The sequence below is a fragment of the Cuculus canorus genome, chromosome 3, assembly GCF_017976375.1.
Source record: "Cuculus canorus isolate bCucCan1 chromosome 3, bCucCan1.pri, whole genome shotgun sequence".
Lineage (NCBI taxonomy): Eukaryota > Metazoa > Chordata > Aves > Cuculiformes > Cuculidae > Cuculus > Cuculus canorus.
In genome coordinates, this window is record NC_071403.1 from 29,440,213 (window position 1) to 29,463,167 (window position 22,955).

General features: G+C 38.3%; 1 protein-coding gene across 4 annotated transcripts in view; it reads right to left on the reverse strand.

Annotated features, from left to right (window-relative positions):
• Window positions 1-22,955, reverse strand: part of HACE1 (HECT domain and ankyrin repeat containing E3 ubiquitin protein ligase 1) — a 54,449-nt gene that overhangs the window by 13,723 nt on the left and 17,771 nt on the right. For 3 of the 4 annotated variants that reach the window (XM_054061887.1, XM_054061889.1, XM_054061890.1), the window contains 9 exons: window positions 22,409-22,515; window positions 19,875-20,121; window positions 14,351-14,688; window positions 9,843-9,911; window positions 9,082-9,169; window positions 7,223-7,334; window positions 7,034-7,131; window positions 6,352-6,439; window positions 5,134-5,283 (listed from right to left, as the gene is read on the reverse strand). In XM_054061887.1, the coding sequence (XP_053917862.1) occupies window positions 5,134-5,283; window positions 6,352-6,439; window positions 7,034-7,131; window positions 7,223-7,334; window positions 9,082-9,169; window positions 9,843-9,911; window positions 14,351-14,688; window positions 19,875-20,121; window positions 22,409-22,515 (1,297 nt within the window). The remainder of the gene's footprint in view (window positions 1-5,133; window positions 5,284-6,351; window positions 6,440-7,033; window positions 7,132-7,222; window positions 7,335-9,081; window positions 9,170-9,842; window positions 9,912-14,350; window positions 14,689-19,874; window positions 20,122-22,408; window positions 22,516-22,955) is intronic. The other variant, XM_054061888.1, reaches the window with a different exon arrangement.

The window sequence follows — 22,955 nt, forward strand, 5'->3', positions numbered from 1 at the left end:
TGGTCGGGCCCAGAGAGTGGTGGTCAATGGAGTTAACTCCAGCTGGAGGCCAGTCACAAGTGGAGTTCCTCAGGGCTCAGTACTGGGTCCAGCTCTGTTCAATGTCTTTATCAATGACCTGGATGAAGGCATTGAGTGCACCCTCAGCAAGTTTGCAGATGACACCAAGCTGGGAGGAAGTGTGGATCTGCTGGAGGGTAGGGAGGCTCTGCAAAGGGATCTGAACAGGCTGGACCTCTGGGCCGAGACCAATGGGATGAGGTTTAACAAGGCCAAATGCCGGGTCCTGCACTTGGGGCACAACAACCCTATGCAGCGCTACAGACTGGGGGAAGAATGGCTGGAGAGCTGCACGGAAGAGAAGGACCTGGGGGTGCTGGTTGACAGCTGACTGAACATGAGCCAGCAGTGTGCCCAGGTGGCCAAGAAGGCCAATGGCATCTTGGCTTGTATCAGAAATGGGGTCACCAGCAGGTCCAGGGAGGTTATTCTCCCTCTGTACTCAGCACTGGTGAGACCGCACCTCGAATACTGTGTTCAGTTCTGGGCCCCTCACCACAAGAAGGATGTTGAGGCTCTGGAGCGTGTCCAGAGAAGAGCAACAAAGCTGGTGAAGGGGCTGGAGAACAAGTCTTATGAGGAGCGGCTGAGAGAGCTGGGGTTGTTTAGTCTGGAGAAGAGGAGGCTGAGGGGAGACCTTATTGCTCTCTACAACTACCTGAAAGGAGGTTGTGGAGAGGAGGGAGCTGGCCTCCTCCCAAGTGACAGGGGACAGGACTAGAGGGAATGGCCTGAAGCTCCGTCAGGGGAGGTTCAGGTTGGATATCAGAAAAATATTCTTCACAGTAAGAGTCATTGGGTACTGGAACAGGCTGCCCAGGGAGGTAGTAGGGTCGCCTTCCCTGGAGGTGTTTAAGGAACGGGTTGATGAAGTGCTGAGGGACATGGTTTAGGGAGTGCTAGGAATGGTTGGACTCGATGATCCAATGGGTCCTTTCCAACCTTGTGATTCTGTGTGTGAAATGCTCCCCAAACAGGGTGAACCCGAGTTTGCACAAGAGAACTACCTTCTTCACTACACAAGACAGCAAACCCGAACTACTTTAACTCTGACACGATAGATACCTTAACTCTACCAAGGCAGATAAATACCTGGGAAAAGGGGCATGCAGAGAGAGTGGTAGAAGGTTTAGAGAAAAGCTGATTATCAGGAAGCACTCTCTCTGCTTCAACATCTCCTGTGCACTGTGAAGTGTCACAAGGCTGCCCATTAGTAGAACTCTTAGCATGCTATGGACTGGCTAAGCAGCACCCCAGAGAGTAACACAAAAGGTTAGCAGCTGGTCCAAACATATAAGTGCAAAAACAGTTACAGCATTTCCCTGGAAGAGCTAAGCAGTGCTGAAATGGTGTGTGCACAAGCTGTAAGGCATTGCTTTTCTAAGAAAATCAGGCAATGCTCCATTTTAAGGGAGGGGTAGATAATTTACTAATGAATTTTCACAATCATCTCTCAAAGAAAACAAAAAAAACCAAAACAAAATCTAACAGCTGTTTTGTAATTTCTAGAGGACTTCCACTTTTGCCAACATATGTGCATTTCATATAAGAAATGTGGAAATAATGATGTCTCTGAGGGATATAAGCAAAATACATGTGAAAAGAAGGAGATTGAAAAGTAGGAATCTGAGACTCCTTTAGAGAAGAAACTGAACTGGAGCATTATGACGAGACTACACTCATAGTCAGCATCTTGAAACCAAAACACTAAGCTGACTCATTTACTTAACAGCTATTTTACCAACCAACAGACTCAAGTCAGGCAGGTATAAAGAAACTCCATCAGATTTATCAGGACAAAATTTGAATCCCATTAAATACTTTCTCTTGCTATACCCTTAAGGTGCCTGTAGTTTGAAAAGGAACAGAAATCTATCTTAGCATAACTGTGATGAACAGGTACTTCTGTGCAAAACTGAATTTCAAAAAGATACTACAATCAAGCTCTGACACAAGTTCAGTAATATTCACAGATTTAAGGCCTCCAGTCCTAAATACACTGACCAAGAAATTAATTTTTGCTTGTGCTTATGCCATTTCAAGGAGTATTTTTTATTACACTGTGAAAGAGAGGACTTAAGTCTAACAGCAGATAGCATAGTTAGGAATTTATCCACTATGTGTCTTGGTAGGTTGGAGGAGGGAGCTTCCTTTCCCCAAAAGAAAAGTAATTGGTTCCTTAGAAAAAATAGAAAGTACAATAACCAGACAATAGCACAAGTGAAAATATCTTCTCCTCCCCTGTTTAAGCTGAAGGCAGACAGATAGGAAGTTTGAGAAAAAACAAACCCTAGAGGCCTCATTAATTTCCGGCTATATTTCTGCCCCAGTTCTATATCCATAACAGAGTGCAGCCCTAATAAACATGAAGGCTTACATGTTTGATTTCACAGCACCACACACTCAAAAAAAATCATGCAAGCTACAGAACATCATATAAAGCACATTAGTTGTGTGTTAGCTGGGTCATCACTTAAGTTGGTGATCTTTCCTTGTCTACTAGGTATTAATGCAGGAAGATCTTGATGCACCCACCTGAGTCTCAAAAAAGTTGCCACATTTGTTCATAGAGGTTTCAGCTTCTAATTAAGGCACTTCCACATCATGCCTGTTGACTAAAGAGAAGAGTTCCTTTGAAAGAGGTTCACATTATTCCTCTGACATAGAATGTCTCACCACATAACTGGCGGATTCAGTGCTATCAACAGGAAAGGCTACAGAAAACAAGTATCTCGGTACAAGGTGAGAAACCAAAGGAATAAAAACGGTCTCAGGCCTCAAAAGACTTCATGCTCCATGACTTAAGGCTTGACAAGTAGCTGAAGGGAATCTGTCTGTAACCTGGTAACTTGTATTTGGCGTGAACAACAGTTCGCATAAGCCACAGGTGAACCTGAAACAAAAATAAAACAAAAACCCCTCAGGGGCATCTGCTTATGCAAACTCAGGTTCTTTGACTAAGAATACAGGAGATCTACAAAGCTGAGAGAAAAGGCCTTCGAAAGGTTTAAATAAACCATTGTGATCGAGGCAGAGAAAGCAACTACTTTCGGAAGTGGAGGTGTAATTTTTCCAGTTCTCTGTGTCTAGTAAGTAACAAGAAGTAATAAAAAACTGAAACCTTTGAACTTAGAGAAGCTGAATGTGTATAAACCTCTGGGGAGTTGCAGGATGCCTGTTCAATAGAATGACAAGACCTTACTGAGAGGGACTGATGAGATCTACTACTCACTGCTGTTTGGTTTGCAAGTTACTCTACTAAAATGAGGGGCCGGGGAGAAAGACTACACAATTGGTCATCTTGTCAATTCAGAAGCCAACAAATCCAGTATATAATTATGAGTCAAGATAGGAAAGAGCCCAAATTCATTAGTAGTTATTTCCAAAAGAGGTGACAAGAGCAACACTCACCTATTCTCAAGGTGTCACTGAACAGCAGAAAAATATGTTTTTCTCATTTGTGAATACATGATCCAGACATTAGCCTGTAAGCATCATTCTTCTGCTCACACAGAGTAATCTCTTGATTGCAAAGGCCACGGTCCCTAATTGTGCCACACAAAGATACATCTACTTAGAACCACTTTCCTATGCAAAGATCCATGAGTAGGGAAGCCTGATGAGGCAGTGACAACATGGTGATGCTTCAGATTGGCTGTCCTCCATTGCCTTTCACTCAGGACAGTCACTCTCCCACAGCAGAAAGTAATACTGAGAGAAAGAAGTAAAACACATCCATTTGTCAAGAAGATCTTCACAAAGCTGTCTGAGCCTACACTACCAAACCGCAACAATGTTCCCTGAATACTTGGAGGGAAAAGAAACAATAAATCTGAAGTTAAGAGTTGATCTGACCCAGACACAGCAAAACATCACAGAAAGACTGTAGGTAGACAGAATGATTACAGAAAAACAGAACAAGATGCAAACAATTCCTTGAAAATCTTGCTAGGTCTTAGAGTAAGAAGTGGTTCTTAAGGACTACTAAAACTTTGAACATCAAGATATCTTATACTTCCAAAGATGATTAAAGAATAGCACTTAAGCACAAAGGAAATCCTGTATGCAGCAGCAAATGAATTCATGTACTTAGAAGAATAACAGGAAATGCAAAGGGAATTTACCCTTCCATCACATCTTCAGGCAACAGTAAGTTTTCATGACAACGCATAACAGGGGCATTATGTTCAACAATCAAGAGGCACAAAGTTTTTCAAAGAAGAGCAGAGAAAAGCCCTAGACCACAGATACCACCAGCTAACAGTGGTCCTTCTCTATTAAAAGTTACATTTTTTTCTAGGATTCTGATCAATCCTCTTGAACATCACAGTATGCATATGAATTAACTTTCCTCAGAAAGGAGAAGGCATGAACCTGCCTTCGTTCTGAAACACTGTTTCAGGAAAGAAGTAGTATTTGTTGGAATGGGTACACAGGTGATTCACATTGTTAAAACGTTGCATGACTGAAGAACTGCAGGCATAATAAATAACGTCTGATAGATTTTTGCCACAGTTCATAAGCATTACCAACTTCATAAGTCTGCCCTAAGTTAACTATGGAATGAATATTTTCATTTCTCAAGAACAAAACTACATGGTAGGACAGATGACTTTCACAGCTGTGAAGCAAAGAATTGTATAAACCACAAAACCAACCGGTTGCACTAGTCTGCTTTTCAGGCATTCCTAGTTAGCAACATTAAAGACAACTAAATTATACAATTCTGCTTTGGACATATTAACGATGCCTTCCTTGTTTTTAATTTAAGATCTATATTCAAATATAAATTGAAAGATCAGGAATTTTATTCAAAATTGCTAACTGTATCAAATTCCCACATTTTTGCTAATATATTTCCCTATTTTGCAACTGTAACAGTTCCCCAAGAGGCTCAGGCTGGAATAGCAATTCCTGTTACATTTGTGACTGCGATGTATGTAACAGATTAGAAAGAAAATGATTTCCAAGACTTTTTCACTTTTAACACACAATCCAAAAAAATAAAAGAGGAAAGGTTTAAAGTTCAGGCAGCTGTTATGACTAATAAACAGGAATTTAGTAAAATCATACCAAGAATATGTTTGTAGAATGACCTCGTGAAGTAGATGTTCACCAACTGCCTGTGATTCAGAGCTAGCCCCAGGATCTGGCCTGCAAAACGGAAGTAGTTCAAATGATCCGGATTTACAGAAGAGTTGCTGTTGGGCTGGAAAGTTGTTCCTATAAAATAAAAAGATTACCATGTTTCATGACTAACCTTTCTTTTTAAATGAAGTACGCATTTATCAAATACACTAAGCACCTGAAACCACCGACAGAGTTTTATTTTGGGGTTCTGGAAGATCGTTTGGAGGTTTTTCTTTACATCAAAAAGATGTCAGAAAGAAAATGCATTAGAATGTAATGGCATCCTATTATTACCATGATACTGTCAGTTCCCAAGGCACAACTCTGGAATAATTATCATCAACATAAGGGCAATTTATGATCTGCTAAATTTGGCCCTCTATCTTAGTATATTGCTATATGCATTTTCTATGGATCTATGCATTTTCTTCTATAAAAGCATATGGACTATACTTCTATTAACTCGTGAATGTGCTCAAAGGAAGGATCAGTATCCATCTGCTTCTTCTTATTTGGCTCCAGCCAGATGCACACAGGAGACAGTCCAGTGCTGGTCTCCTTGGAGAAAACTACCTCGAACAGACATCCCCAACTTTTTGGTTTAACCTTCAGAAACTAACCTACACCTCTGCTGTTGACTGAATTTCTTGCTACTTCCCAAGACTTTGTAAGGTAGAAAGCAAAACATGTATCAGTGATGATGATGTGATACTTTGTAGAGATCAATACCTGGTTTTACCACAAAAATAACTGATTAAATTTGTGGATTTCTAACGGGAAATGAAGGAATATCTCCACAGTTCCCTTGCAGATGCAGAAAAATGGAAAACACTTTCTACACCACTCTGAAAGTGTTATGTCTTTCTACTACCAGGCAGAAATTGCACAGACATAATGAAACTACTCACTCTCCTCTTAGAAAAAAGATAACAAAACTAAAGAAACTTCAAATTAAGAAAAATATTTTATCTGCAGTTATAAAGTGTACAATTAATAGATCACTTCTTTCTATATATATGAGACAAATTCCACCAGTATTAATTTTAAAAATAACAATTTTACATTCTGAAACTTAAGTGACTTTTTTCTTGGATTACAAAATGCTTTTACAAAAGACAACACTCTAAAATTAGAAAATAGAAAAAAAAAGCAGAAACATACCATCAGCCGACTGAGTAAACAAGGCATAATCCGGGTTAACTATTTCACTGGATAAGATATCAAACCACTCACGCACCACACCCTGTCCCTGTATGTCAAAAGAATAAAACATAGTAGACAGAACTTTCACCACACAAACGGTTATGCTGGGTAACCACATATTTCTTAATAAAATAAAAAAGTTATTTTACATTAGGATTTACTTCAAAACAATCCTTGTGAAAGATTAGTATTTTCATATACTAATATTGAGGAGCAGCTGAGAGAGCTGGGGTTGTTTAGTCTGGAGAAGAGGAGGCTGAGGGGAGACCTTATTACTCTCTACAGCTACCTGAAAGGAGGTTGTGGAGAGGAGGGAGCTGGCCTCTTCTCCCAAGTGACAGGGGACAGGACTAGAGGGAATGGCCTGAAGCTCCGTCAGGGAAGGTTCAGGTTGGATATCAGAAAAAAAATTCTTCACAGTAAGAGTCATTGGGTACTGGAACAGGCTGCCCAGGGAGGTGGTCGAGTCGCCTTCCCTGGAGGTGTTTAAGGAACGGGTGGATGAAGGGCTTAGGGACATGGTTTAGGGAGTGTTAGGAATGGTTGGACTCGATGATCCAATGGGTCCTTTCCAACCTTGTGATTCTGTGATTCTGTGATATATAAATACTATAAAGAAAAAACATGCAATTTTACACACCATGCCTTCTTCTCCATGAAATCTCACAGCAATCCCTTGCTTTAGTTTTGCACAATTTGCTTTAGACACAACTTCACAGCTACTCCTAAAAATAGAATCTAAATACAAAGCATCAATTAATTTTTTAACTTAATTCATTATATTCCAATGTATTTCAAAGATACACTACTTTCATTTATAACACAATACCTCTGTGAACCAAAAGGATGTCATTTTCATTGACAGGCCTGTGCACCATGTCTGAATCTGGCTGCCCAGCATGCAGATGTTCATAGAACCATTCACAGCGGTCTTTAAATGGCTACAAAACAAGGAGTAAACCATATTATATAGATGTATTTAACCAAGTAATCCCCCTCTCATGAACGTGACTGGAAAATATTTATGCATGTTTCTCAATTCGTTTTTGAGATGCGCAGAGAATTACTTGGTGCTACCTCATACGCTAATACGCTAGACAGTATTTTGGGAAGAGGAAAAGACTAGACACACCCTTGAATGCTTGCTGAAGTCTGTTATGCAGGAAGACAGGATCACCAGTTATCTAGAAACAGAGTTCACCCCATGAGAAAAATACCACAAAACTACTTTTGCAGGGAAGGGGGAGGGGGTAGAGTGTTATAAATGTAGATAAGAAGTATCTAACTCTACTGATTATCAACCACAGCTAAGCACAGAAGCACAAGCAATATAAACAAGTCTATGTGCAGTAAACGTAATGTGGTAAATGTAGTACTGGCAATAAAAAAAACAGCCCAAAGGAACCAGAAACCTTACAAAGCAGTTCCTAGGTGAGAGGGTCCTAGTTTGTTTGACTCAGTATTTAGGCTGACAGCTTGCAGTTCTTCTGATACAGATATGACACAAGTATAGCCTCTCATCTATCACAATTCACAGCACATATTTTTAGCTCATCTAACAGACAGAGTATCAGTTCTCAAGGTCTCTTCATTATTCATAGGTAATGAATTTCAAAAACATGTATTCCAACCAAAGAATAAGTAAACAGAACTCCTACATCATGGCCTAAAAACAAAACTGGATTACCAAAACCAAGGTACAACTGAAAATACAGGCACGGAGCTGTTTGCAAATCAAGAAATAAAGCTTTTGAAACAGACTGTCCACAGTTATTGGGGGGGGGGGGCATGGTTTCTGGTTGATTAGAGGAATTCTACCTCAGTTTTCAGCAAATTCTGTCTTTGACAAAAATGTGTTAATATAAGGAACTTTTCTAATAGGGAACAAAGCAAAAGTACACCAGTGTGTCCTAAATAGCTCATTATCACCCAAAGATCACCATCATTTGTAATTTAACAAATAAACAACTCTGTCCCTGAGCTAAATGAAGACAACCATAATCTTTTAAAGTGAAAAGATGAAAAAGTGGTAATGCTTAACACTTCAGTGTTTTGTAAAGCACCAGACTTCCATAGGGGGGTTTGCTCACTAATTTTTCCACTTAATTACGCTAGCCTTCTCTAGAATATCTCTTCAGTTTAGAATTCACATCCTGTGTGAGTTCAGGGTATGCAACACATCAAGATTTTACTCAAAAAAACAAAGAAGCAAACAAAAGGAAGTGGTAGGAAACAGAGCAAAGGGTAACAAGCCAACATGACGTTTCGCTAAAGGACCCGCCACTCCTACAGCCAAATCAACTAATATTAGTGTATTTATCCTCTGGTTTGTCTCAGAATGTAAGTCAATTATAGAAAATGTGTAGCATTTTAAAGCCCAATCTATTGGATGTGCACAAATAGATTTAATAATTTAAAAGTTAAGACTGTTAGCTGTAATCTGGACTTGTACAACATATTTAACACTGGTCATCTCAAATAGACTTGCATGTGTATTTTAAAGAATTAGAAGTACAGAAATCTGGCTGTCGTGTCTGTTTAATCTGATACATCCCACATTCAGAAGCACTGGAGGCCACACTTTGTTCTTTCATCCTCCTCAAACAGAATTTTTAGAAATATTATCTTTAAACAAAACACCTGTTTTACACTCACAGAAGTTGCAACTAAGCATTCCCTGACATTTACCTGAGCTTTTATGATGTGCATAAATCTGGACATTAGTTCAGGACACTCAAGAAGAAAATGAAAGTGATCAAAAATTATTTTGGGATTTCTGAAAGAAAAATAGGTTAGAAGGCTATTAGTCAGAGATCTAGTAATTATGCTTCATGATATACATAGTCTACATAAAGAGATAATGCAATTAGTCAAAGAAAAGTTCCAACAGACTCTTCTACTGCATAACGATTTCCTAACACTTGTTGCTAAATTACTTATACTACCGCATCCTTTGAACAGAGAGGATTACAAGCAGCTTTCCAGAGAGAAAAGAGGTTATAAATTGGGCAGTCCCAGAAAAACTCTGAAAATAGCCAAGCATACAAAGTTCAAATGCCTTTAAGAAGTCAATAAGTATAACACATTTGAGTAAGAAAGAAAGGTTTCATCTGCCTTAAAGGAAAGGCTTTATTTGGAACAATGTATTCTTGAGGGCAAGAATACATCAAGGAAATTACCCTGCTGCTCTGTGAAAAAGATTTTGTCCATGACATATCACAGAATCTTACAAAACTATCGCTTACATATAGAGAAGTTTGTTTAAGCCTGAGCTCTGAATCATTAACATACATTCCCTTGAATCTGGCAGGATCATTAAAGTGCATATGGTACATATGTCACAACAATAAACCAAAAACACAATTCAGTAAGAACAAAAATATGAGTGTGAATTATTTTGGGGTAAAAAACCCACAGAAATTAGAAATCCCCTATTTCTTGAAGCTTACCGGTTAACAAAACACTTAAGGACATCATCATGTTTACAGACAAATTCTATAAAACGAGGCGAGGTCATCCTGTTCAAAGAAAATCATAAGATGCTTTTGGTTAATGAAGTTGAAAAGAATTTGAATTACACAACGTTTCATACTTTTAAGTAAAATACTATGCAAATAGAAAGTGGTGGTGTTTAATTAGTCAATCTTGAAATGAAACACTCAGCAGCATTAAGATTTTATAGTAAAACTAATAGAAAAGGCAAAAATCCAATAATTAAGGTCAAGCAACCTACTCACTGTTATTAAATATATGAACAACAAAGCTCAAACTAATCGAAATACATATTTTACACAGGATCATTCAGGTTGAAAATGACTAGCCTGCCCAGATCCTACTGCGGTTCCCTCCTTCTCACAAGCAGACCAACACTCCTGCACAACTTGGCGTCTGTCATCTGCAAACTTTATCCCCATGTCCAGATCATTGATAAATATACTAAACAGAACTGGCCCCAACACCGAGCCCTGGGGAACACCACTTGTGACTGGCTGCCAACTGGATTTAACTCCATTTATCACAACTTTTTGGGCCTGGCCTTCCAGGCAGTTTTTTTACCCAGTGAAGAGTGCACCCATCCAAGCCAAGAGCAGCCAGTTTCTCCAGAAGAATGCTATGGGGAATGGTGTCAAAAGCTTTTCTAAAGTCAAGCTAGACAACATCCACAGGGCTTTCCCTCACCTGCTAAGCAGGTCACCTTGTCATAGAGAAGATCAAGTTAGTCAGGCAGGACTTGCCTTTCATAAACCTATGATGACTAAACCTGATCATCTGATTGTGCTGAACCTCGAGTGCCATCATGCAGCACGTGATCTGTTCCACAACCTTCCCTGTCACCAAGGTTAGACTGATAGGCCTGTAGCTCCCCGAATCCTCTTTCACACCCCTCCTGCAGATAGGCATCACATTTGCTAACCTCCCGTCAACCGGAACCTCCCTGGTTACTCAGGACTGCTGATAAATAATGGAAAGGGGCTTGATGACCACTTTTACCAGTTCCCTCAGTACTCTTGGGTGGATCCCACCCAGTCCCATAGACTTGTGTGTGTCTAAGTGGTGTAGCAGGTTGCTAACCATTTCACTTTGGATTATGGGGCCTTCATTCTGCTCACAGGCCCTGTCTTCCAGCTCAGACGGCTGGGTACCCAGACAACAATTGGCCTTACCATTAAAGACAGAGGCAAAGAAAGCATTAAGTACCTCATCCTTTGTCACTGTTTCCCCTCCACAACTAACAAAGGCTTGAGATTCTCCTTAGCCCTATTTTTGCTGTTAATTTATTTACAGAAACATTTTTTATTGTCCTTTACTGAAGTATCCAGATTAAGTTCTAGTTGGGTTTTGACCCTTCTAATTTCCTCCCTGCATAGCCTCATGACATACCAAGATGCCTGCCCCTTCTTTTGAAGGCCATAAATTCTCCTTTTTATCCCAATTTTCAGCCAAAGCTCTCTGTTCGGTCAGGATGGTCTTCTTTCCCACCAGCTCGTCTTTCAGCACATGGGTACAGCCTGCCCTTTAACATTTCCTTCTTGAATAATGTCCAACCTTCCTGGACTCCTCTGCCCTTCACGACTGCCTCCCAAGGGACTCTTGTCAGTCAGTTTCCTTAACAGGTCAAAGACTGACCTATGGAAGTCCAAGCTGACATTTCTGACTTCTAGCAGCTTATACAGTATATCATCTGTCTCCTCACCCTGGTTGGGTGATCTATAACAAAATCTCACCATTGTATCTGCCTTGTTGGCCTTCCCCCAATTTTTACCCATAAATGCTCAATCCTATCATCACCATCATTAAGCTCTATACAGACAAAACACTCTCTAACACACAGGGCCACCCAACTACCTCTCATTTCTTGCCTCTATCTTCTGAAGATTTTATAGTCATCCATTGCAGCATTCACTTCACTTGTGTGAGTCATCCCACCATGTTTACGTGACGGCAAGTATGTCATAGGTTTCCTGCTGCACACTGGCTTCCAGCTCATCCTGCTTATTGCCTGTGCTGCATGCATTGGTGTAGGTGCACTTCAGTTGGGCTATTGGACCCATCAACTTTGTGTGAAGAGAAGCCCTAATTCTTACCATTCTCAGGCACTTCCTTCGTTTCTAATGCACCAGTAAGGCTTGCATATTTGCTGACGCATGCATTTCTAGTCCCTGTTTTCTTCTGAATCCTTCCAGCTTTCAATACAAGAATTTTTTTTAAAAAAGGAAATCCTGATTGGACCTTTTAGCTTCAGCAAAAGCTAATTAATACTTGCAAACAAGGATAAAATCCTCTCATCAAGTGCCTTGAACGGTTGTAAAAAAACAGCACTTTTAAAAGTCCAGGATAACAATCCTACAGCTGTTTCTGTTCCCCACACCAATTAAGAAAAGAGCAACTCATTTGATACAGAACTGAGCCATTTCCCTTCTTTCTCTTACTGTTTTGAAGCAACAAGCTCACACAAAAAACCCAAACAATCAAATAAAATCTTCCAGAGATCAAATAGGAACATTTTAAACTCACTTCTGTGCTGAAAGATGATCTGAAAATATTAAATAACTAGAGGACTGTCTGAAAGGAAATTAACTCTACCTGTAAATTGCCATGCAGACTGTAAGATACAATATACACAGAAAACTAAAAAAAAAAAAAAAAAAAACAAACCAAAAAGCTCAACATCACCCATCAGATTTGATGCTGAAAACTTTGTATTTCACTATATTAACAAAGAATTCCTAGATTCAATATCAGCATTTGCAGAAGAAAAGCAATCATGGCAAGTCAAAGAAAATAACATCAATATTTCAAATGTTAACTAGCTAATTTTCCATTTAAGCATGAAATGCTATCTTTATGGTATGAATATTAGGAACAATGGAAAACTGAGCTTTGTTTACTCTCCTCCATTAAACATAAAAGACACTCAAACCTAAAATTAGAGTAAATTTAAATAATTTTGTCAGAAAACATCATTTGTTGTAATTTCAAGTGTTATTTGAAGACGCAGCAGCATCATCGAGTTACACTGTTGTGGCATTTACTCCTATTAAAATGAAAACTTCAATAAAACAGAAAGAGTCTCAGATCTTTGTACTTCTCTACACAGTTCCAAAAAACCCTAGAGCAACACAGAATTCAGGTGTGCTCTGCCTTACTTTCCTGCATCCCAGGGAGTTGTCACTGGAACAGTGCCTACTCTACTGGCTTCTAGGATAATAACTCTCAATTAAACCTACCTAGTATCGACTGTGGTTCTCCCTAACCTGAAGTGCAAATTATGCACAAGGACAAATCCGTTGCACAAGGCCCATCAGTAAGTCACTTGGACAAATGGAAACAGTCACCTCTCCACCTCAGCTTTGGTACAGAGAGATAAATTGCCAGGGGAGCATGGGGTAAGTGGAGTGCATTTAATCACTTCTACAAATAATACTTTACTGGCATTTTATCTTAGCAAGGCTTGGTGGAGATTTCAAGGGAAATAGCTAACCAGCAGTTCCTTTTTCAAGGTGCAATAAAATTAAAAGTGAAAGGACTGAGGCACTTGTGAAACATATTGATCCCCGAATCATCTTCCAGAACGTCCACAGAGGAGTGTGCCACAGACAAATAGTACTGGTCAATCTAAAAGCTTTTATTTCACAAAGTTTCGCAGAGAAAGAAAAATACTTACAGTGGCTGGTTATAACCAAGAGTTTTCATGTAGTGGAAACCTTGTTTTCAGATTCCTCGAGAGAGCTTATAATACCACAACACCTGCCTAATCAAGGGTGTCTAAAGATTCTTTCCTTGAAGTTCACAAATACCATCATTAACAATCTTGGACAGACTATGACCTCAGTTACAGTGGACACACTACTTTTCTTTTTAAATCAGACACCGATGGCATGAAATACACCTAGGTTGTAGTGCCCGTTCCACATAAAACTATGCTTGCAAAGCCCCAGAGAGCATAGCAAGTGAGTTACTTTGAGACTGAACTCTCCTTGTTATAAATTTCTGCAATATAGCCAAACAAGCTTTGCTCCAGTTGTCATTTTCACACACAAAGATAACCCATGTTTTTTTTTCTGAAATGTAGCTGTTGTCAGATAATCACATTAAATTTAGAGGAAAATTTCACATTAAGAACAAGCAGCAAGAACAACTAAGTTTCAAGAGACCAAAATTACACTGTCTGCAAGTATCCCACATAATGATGTATAATTACAAAGAGCCATTAGACATTTAAAGAGAAATCTGACCCAACATAGCTATGTTAACAGGCAGCAGCACTACGGAAAATTTGCTGCGCTGTTTAGTGCCATTAAAGCCAGAAAAAAAAAATCATTCAAATTCAACTAGTGAAAGCATATCCTTGACTGTTACTAATATGTGATCAGCACCAACATTCTTCCAAGAAAGCATATATGGTTTTTAAAATAAATGGTAACAGTTTAGATAACAAACAGGATCCCCTCCTTACCCCTGGGGCATCTGACAGGAGCAGCACATATAAAAGGCTTGAATGACAGCACTGAGCCTGTTTGCTGTCATGGAGATAACATCCTGGCAATCAGCACAAGCTTCCTGCTTCCCAGCAACATCATATGTTTTTGACTTGCCAGCATCAGTGGACAGGTCTTTTCTGCCTTCAGTTCCTGCCGTGGCACAGGAAGGCGTAGGAGTAGCATCCTGGCGATCTGGTCCTTTTTGTTTCAGTAAAATAGAAGTAATGTCAGCAGAGTCCCTTTTGTTTTTCATCAGCTCTGTGGCTATAAGAACAAGCCATTCATCTAGCGAATGCCAGAGCAGTTCCAGCGGCTGCAACAAACACATGCAAAAACACACAAAAAAGGACCACGATGACATCAAGTAATATTAATGATGTGATAATCCTCTTAAAGCAAATAAACATCATGCATATCCAAAAGCTTTAGGTGGTCATTTAGAAGTCATGTTAGAGATGAAACATATAAAAAAATCTGTACTTGTAGCCATAGAGCACAAAGAGAAAATTTCATATAGAAGGAAAGTAACCAAGTAGCACATGAAATAAAGGTAAAATAATTTAGAAAGAGTGAAACATTGAACTATTTAACAGAGTTTGGCCTCGGGGTTGTTACACAGTGCACTACTGCCTGACTGCTGCAGTCAAACAGAGAAACAATTATGTTGAGTTTCTAGAATAAGAGAGTGTCAGTTCTTTAAGGCCCTGGTCAAAGCAGCTTCCTCTATGAGGTAGATGAACAAACTGCAGACAACATCACTAAGATTTAGACTCATGCTCTTATCTAGTACAATGCGCTTTATGCATAGTGTGAGCTTATACAGGTCATTTTGATATTACCCCGGATACCTCAGAATAAGGGTCACTAACATCTAGTTTTATGAAACAGAAACAAGTATCAGCAGAATCATGTACAAATTTTTAAAGCCGTAAATTTTATTTTATTTTAACAAAGTGACTCTTTATTCACAACCAGTAGCTTAAAACCAATATAACTGAAACTTGGCACAGTTCCATCATTGCCCATTCGCTCTGAGGTGCAGGCTTACTACAGAGGAGAGAAAGGGCTGACAAACCTGTGACTTTCTCATGAGCATTTAAAGAAAAACCAGGAGGGCTGACTGTCCTGTCCCTTATTGGAGTTTAATGGGACATCTCACAATCATACAGTCTAGTGAGCACAGGAATGTGTACCCTATAGGAAGACAATTCTGAATCAAGTCTTTCATTGCATTTCAAAAGTAAGAATGAACTTCCAAATGCACTTCTTTTTCTATATATTAATGTTGCATCAACATTTTTCACCAGTTAAAGCATTTAAAGACTTAGCAGATATTGAAAATTATGTTCTCATCTTCCAAAGCTGCCTTTCAAAATTAAGACCTATACAGAGCACACTGTATCAGAAGTCTACACTAACTGGAGCATTGTCAGTACACCTCAGAGACATGCTCTCAATACACAGTAAATTAGTTCCTATAGAAGCTGCATATTAAAAATTTCTGTTTAAATTTACCAATAAAAAGCTTACCATTATCGATAAGAATTTTGGGGAAAAACAGCCTAATCTCTAAGACTGGTAGGCTCTGCTCACATACTGATGACACTCACTTAATCCTTGAATCCATGAAGTAACTATGTCATAGCAGAGAAGTCAATTAAATTCTAGAAAAGAATATTATCTGAAATGAGTAAAAAATTTTACAAGTTTCCCAACTTTGTTCAACTAGACAGGGAGATTTTGCAGCAAGTTTCCTTAATGTGTGAATATACTGAACAGCAATTGGAAGAGCAATACATGAAAAAGTAATGAATGTAAACATGGTCAAAATTACTATTTATTAAGTTTTTGATCAGCAGGATCTCATTTGAGCTAGCAGTAGCTTGTTTCAAGATTGGGTGTTAAAATTCAATGATCATTTTGTTTCTTGCAAGATCAGTACAAGAACATGTCTTAAACAGCTGGTGTCCATGTCCTGGTTCCACCTAGGATAGAGTTAACTTCCTTAGCATCCGGTACAGTCCTCTATTTTGGATTTAGTGTGAGAACAATGTTGATAAATTGATATTTTAGAACTTGCTAAGCAGTGCTTACACTAAGTCAAGGACTTTTCAGCTTCCCATACCCTGGCAGTGTTCAGGCTGGAGGAGCACAAGAAGGTGGAGCACAGCTGGCCCACACTGGCCAGAGGGATATTCCATACCATATGATATCATGCTCAGTATATAAACTGCACGTAGTCAGCTGAGGGGCAGCTGCTGCTTTGAGACAGGTTGGGCATCAATTACAGTTGGTGATCAATTGCATTGTGGATCCCTTGTATATTCATTATTACTATTATCATTTTCCCTTCCTTTTCTGTCCTAAACTGTCTTTATCTCAGTTCACGAGTTTTACCTTTTTTTTTCCCCCCCTTCTCTCCCTGTCCCACTGGGAGAGACTGAGCAGACAGCTGTGTGGTATTTAGCTCCCTGCTGGGTTAAACCACAAGACTCCACTTCTAAAGTATTCCGATAGGCCTGAATTTACCAGGCCTGCAATAAATTACATGCAGGGACCTTCAGTAAAGCAAAGACGGCCCCAGATCAAGATATACCCACATTTTCAATTCCTTCCAAGGTAGGGTACAGTGACAACTCTTCACAATATGTTCAATCATTACACTAATACAGAAAAGCTTAACACAGCATTAGGCAAAAAGTCAGAAGAAAAATTTTCTTTATTTCTTAAGCTGGAAAAAATATGTTTTTTGCACTAGCTTTTTAGAGGGAGTTATAAAGTGCATCGTTAAAGGTCATCAGGTACAAATCTATTTGGACCTAGCAGAAGTGCATTCCAAGACATGGGTGGTAACCTGTATCACTTTCTTGTGCTCTGTAAAGTACTCAAGATCTTACAGGGGACATCAACAAGCATTTCAAGAGACTTGATTTCCCCCATAAAACCTACATCAAAATTGAAATTGTCTACAAAGTTTATATCCATAACTTCATATTAAGATTGGCAGCAAATTACAATTTAAAGCTACTTTCTCTAAAATTTTCAACATTGATCTCAAATTTGAAATCCTTAAGTTCCACATTGACTCTTTAAATATAGATTTAACTCCCATTCTGGAATGGCAGTCTCTACAGTTTCCTTAACAGTCTGCACTAAAGAGCTGCACAGCCCATATTCAAGAAAACTCAAAAACCAGAAAGTTCTGTTCCACTGACAAGCACATCCCACACGCAAGTACTAGTACCAGTGAAGACATAAAACTGACAGGTCTTCAAGTAGCCTCCTCCATACCACTGTAATAATCTAGAGATCCAGTAGGCTTTTTACCCTTCTCCTAAAAGGCCAAGGGGATCATCAATCACTATGTGTTCAAGGAAAGGGCAAAAAAGAAAAAGGAAAGGGAAGGTAGGAATAAGGTAGAATGAAAAGTCATTCAATTGACTACAGCACTACGTCTCACCTCCCACTACCCTCCTACTGTAAATTCAGGGAAGAACAGGCTAATAGGAACACAACTGAAGACTAACTTAGCCTCGCCAGACCAGTGTGCCCCATTTCCACACAAGAATAAGTTCTCATCAGCAGTTTTGGATTTTTTTTTAAGTTTGAAGTTCAAATCAACCTTAAAATTCTCATGGACACAACAGTGGTCCTAATGAAGGGCTGCCTCAGTTTTACTACTTCTAAAATAACTAAATTAACAATAATAATTTTTAAATAATGCTGAAACTTTTAGTTTGTTAGCTAATGCTAACAAACAAGTAGTATATACTTTGCTTATTTACTAAAACCACAAATGTTGGTTTTACACAATTAAGAATTACTGATATTTTCCAGTACAACTGTGCCAGCTGCATAATGTAAGTCTACCACAAAAGACTTAAACTCATACTAAATTGAGAAACAACTCCTTCAGCACATGAAGTTGTTTGGACACAAAGATACGTGATTCTGCTGAAAAACAATTTCCTTCACAAATACCAAGTTTAATGGTTTTGTTTGTTTTATAGCGAGTTCTGAAATGATCTGGAGTTGAAAAGCATGAAACCTTCATTTTTGTTTCTTTTTGGGCTATGAACAAACACAAAATGCAAGCAGACAAGGTCAGCTGCTCCTAAAACCTTGAAGAAAAAAAGTTGCGGAATATCTACACAGAAAGGTGACAGACTATCTCCCACAGAGAGTTCTTGTATTAAACACATTGAACATCTGCTTGCCATTTAAGCTGGTATATTTAAATCAATTTTCATTAAAACTGTTAGAAAATACTGTCTTTAACAAAATGATCCTTGCAATTTGGGTAAGGCTTTGTTTTTTGAAAACAGAAATCTGGTTAAACTCACAATATGCCAATCTAGCTCAACACAGTTCAGCATAAAGGACAATTATTACATTGCATACTGTACAATGCACTACAACTTGCATACGGTATTTTTCATACTCAAGCACTAGTTTTATAATCATTGTATAAATCAATTACTAAAACTGTTACGCTATCAGAAAAACAAACATTTGTGCTAGTTTCTTAGATAGTCTAATATTTTCTATCTTTCTAAGATAGGCTACTTAACTAAATATAGCTGGAATTAAGAGTATCATATTTCATGACCTTATCAATACAGCTCTGTCTAAAAAAGTCATGAGAAGTAACCTGACAAACACATCATATCATCAAACAAATGCAGTAATTTCAAAATATCATTTTCTAAAGAGCCTGAAAGAAATGCAAAGGTAAGGAAAATTCTCATGTAATCACTACCATTTCACTTTGGTGATAAGAACTGTGCCATATAAGAGGATGGAGGGAGACAAGGGAAAAAGAGAGACGATCCTTCAGTTCTTATTATTTAAGTGCTCTGAATAGTGTGTCAGTCATACCCAATGCAGACTGAGTGGCACACAGGAAACAAACTGCTTTACACAAAGGCAAACTATGGTTTTTGACAGAGGGATTTCCTCAAACAAAAAGTACAAAAAAAACCTTCAGAAATTAAACATCTAAATAGCAAGCTCCTAAAGCAAGCATTTGGAAACAGTTATAAATAAATAACATTGCGAGGGCTGTAGCAAACTGGTGTGTTTCAAAATATGTAAAATAACATTCAAGAACAACTTGGGAAAATACTTCACGGTAACAGTGAAAGCAGCGATTTCCATTTATCTTGTGAAGCTGTATGAAACAGTGATCAGAACTCTCAATGCTTCTCCAAATACCATCTTAAAATATTATTAATAAAATCTTTTATATTACTATCATCGCATCTTGAGATTACTACACTCTTAAATAAAATAATAGAAATAAAAACAAAGTTTATAAAAATTAGTTCCATAACTAAGCCTTCAACATCTAATAAATGATACAGTAAACAAGAAATAAACAGAAATCAGAAGATGAGATGTGCATCAGTGGTCAAATAAATTCAGTGAAAAAAAGTAATTAAGGAGAGGGAAAAAGGTAGGTTTAAATTAAGAAGGGATAGGGGCATCAACCAAACTTACTTCCTGTTCATGAGATGTCTGATTAATGAATGCATGCTTTGTGAAATTCATCTCTTTAACGTCTATCTTCCTAACAACATCATATACTTTTCTGACCTTGAACACCTGATTTCTTGGAGTTTTATTTCCATTGTAGCCCATGTCATTTCCATTACTGGGAGAAGATGGGCCAATGCGAAAAACATGGCAAAATATCCTCACAATCCTTAAGAGACTCTTCATTTGAGCTTCATAATTACTTGACAAGCTGGGGGGGGAAATGGAACATGTAAGTTTCTTTTCCTAGATGAAACAATTTAGTATATTAAGCAGTAAACAATCTAATGGTAGGATCTGACACACATGCTGAGAAAACCCCTAAGCTTTAAACACTAATTAATTTTAACTTCTCTTTCCTGCACCAGCCCCAAACATCAAACATCAGCACTATAATTTTACTAATATGTACTCAAGATTTTAACTAGAATTGAAATAAGAACAGCAAGTTCTAAGTCTTGCAAAATACTTAATTTGGTTTTACACACATGTAAACTTCTTATGAACCACTGCTAAGAAATTTAACTTACTACAGTAAGGACCACAATATATGAAACAAACTGGGATATTCGGTTGAGAACATTTTTTAATCCAGAAAAATATAGCATCCAACGGTAGAAGAGTAATGATTAACCAGATATGCTGCCACACCCCGTCCTCACCTAGCTACTATCCTACACACCCACTAATTATCTCAATTAGACAAGGGATCAGGAAGGCAGAAGATGGCACTATTTCTACTCAAGAGAAACATGATCTAAAAGATACTACGTAAAAGCACCAGTATGCCTTTTATTTATCCAATAAATATATTACAAGTTTTGTGTCTTAACTGAACTCTGTACCAATTCAGTACAGAATCTGATATATTCATGAATTCATGCACAAGCAGAACATTCTTGATCAAATTCAACTCAGTTTTGTTTCTTTACACCTCAAGCAATAAGAATTCTTCTATCTTGAACACAACAAAAACTGCAGCAGCAATATTTTCCAGGTAAAATTTCAGTTTAAATTTCTTTGTCTCCAAGCAGAGGATTCAAACAGGGAAACTTTGACGTGTTTTTAATAGTACACTAAAGCTCTTATTAGAATATTTTCAAATGTTCAGCTAGGCTCTATCTGCACTATTAAGACCAAATCATGTCATACTACAATTATTTCCTGTAGAGACAAAATACATAATGGCAGTAAAGCTAACTGAACAGGCTCCTTTCTGGTATTTCACACAGAAGTCCTCCAGCAGAAGCTCGGTGGCACTCCTGGCTCGAAGCGTTACAAAAAACAACTTAAGACACTTTAAAACTAAACAACCACCAAACCCAATATCTGCGGGATAACACCCAGGAAATTAATAGTGATGATATTAGTTCAGCCATGCAAGAGTATCATTATTGGAGGTTTTAATGTACTGAGTGCATTTTGCACACTATTTGTTGGAAGGAGGAAGGAGCAGGAAGAGGCCCAAGCTCAGAGGTCTGTGTTCACTAAGTCCTGTCTTCATCTTCATTACATTAAATAATAAAGCAACTGAGAAATACTTAGTTGAAGTAGACTGAAGCCTCTGACATGGGACAGAATTGGAGACAACAGAAACACAGGTTTTGTGAAATTGTTTCTTATAATAGAAAAATAAAATAATTCCATTTCCCTTGTGACATATTACAAAGTACCACAGACAAGAGGGACAGCAAGAGTCACAGGCTACCCTAAATACACGCATCTCTGGCAATGATTGCCTATCAGCCTTCACTAGTAGCATTACACTAGTCTGTAGGGACTTCCTTTAATGCTTTCAGGCTCTTGACCTCTTTCAGAAAAGATCTTAGCTTCCAGCAAAGCATAAAATTCAGAGCCAGTTCTGCTAACTACTGAAAACAGTAAAATTTAGTGGTGTTCCAACAGACTACACATAACACATTTTGCACAAACTCCTTCAAACAAATGCCACAAAAACTAGGAATGCATACTAGGAAAATGTGCGTACCTATTTTACATGTTTCCCCAAGTAACCTCTACTTGTACTGCTAAGATAGTACATTGGCAGATGGAAATTTCTACTCTTACATATTAGTAGCCATAGAAGGAAATCAGAGCCAGCACACGTGACACAAGTGAAAAAAAAACCTTTCAAACATACAACAAAAGCAGACAGAAAGTAAGGACGTGGAAGAAAAGAAGCAAAGAGGAAAAAAAGCAATGACTGATAGCTAAAAGCTTCCCTGCCAAGAGCTGACACAGCCAAACTAACCAAGCAAAATATACACTTCTCCGCAACTCAAGCTTCTAGGTGCCAGCAGCAACACAAGGACACCAATTTTCTCTCCTGAAGTCCTCATAAATACAGCAATCTAAGCAGGTGCTGTCATACAGAATCAGATGCAAGATCCATCTACTCCAGCATGTGCCTAGTATCAGATAGTTTAGACTATTGTAACTACTAGTAACGCTAACTACTAGGTAGCTTATCAGTCTACTTATGATCCTCTCACACTTACCTAAGCAGTTTGTGACCATTTGTTGTAGCAACTTCAGCAAGACCTGTCAGGATTTTAAGATACTGGCTTTCGCTCTGCTGAGACAAGTGTTCCAGAACTTGACGCAACTGATACATTAAAACAAAAGAAATTGCATAATGTCATGGAGCATTGGATAAACATTTAATTTAGAACATTATCGTCCAAGCATTAACACCTAGCAATATTAATGTAGGTCTATATTGTCCAATGGCTAATCTAACCTCAGTTAACATTTCACTGGAAGTTAACATTTCACTGGAAGTTACAAAGCTTACTGAAAGATATAAATTCTAGTGTCAATGTATGTACTAAGGATATGTAATGTTATAGAATACTATGAATTGTTGATAAAAACAACTTATTTTAATCCGAAAATGAAGTTGGATACACTTTCAACTTCTGAAAGCTAAAAGCATATTTTGAGTTCCATGATTCTAACTTACCTCTCTCCTCAGTTCACTCCTCAGTTTATGACACAATGTAAATGAACCCTGCATCCTAGACTTTGCTCTCACTACATTAACTT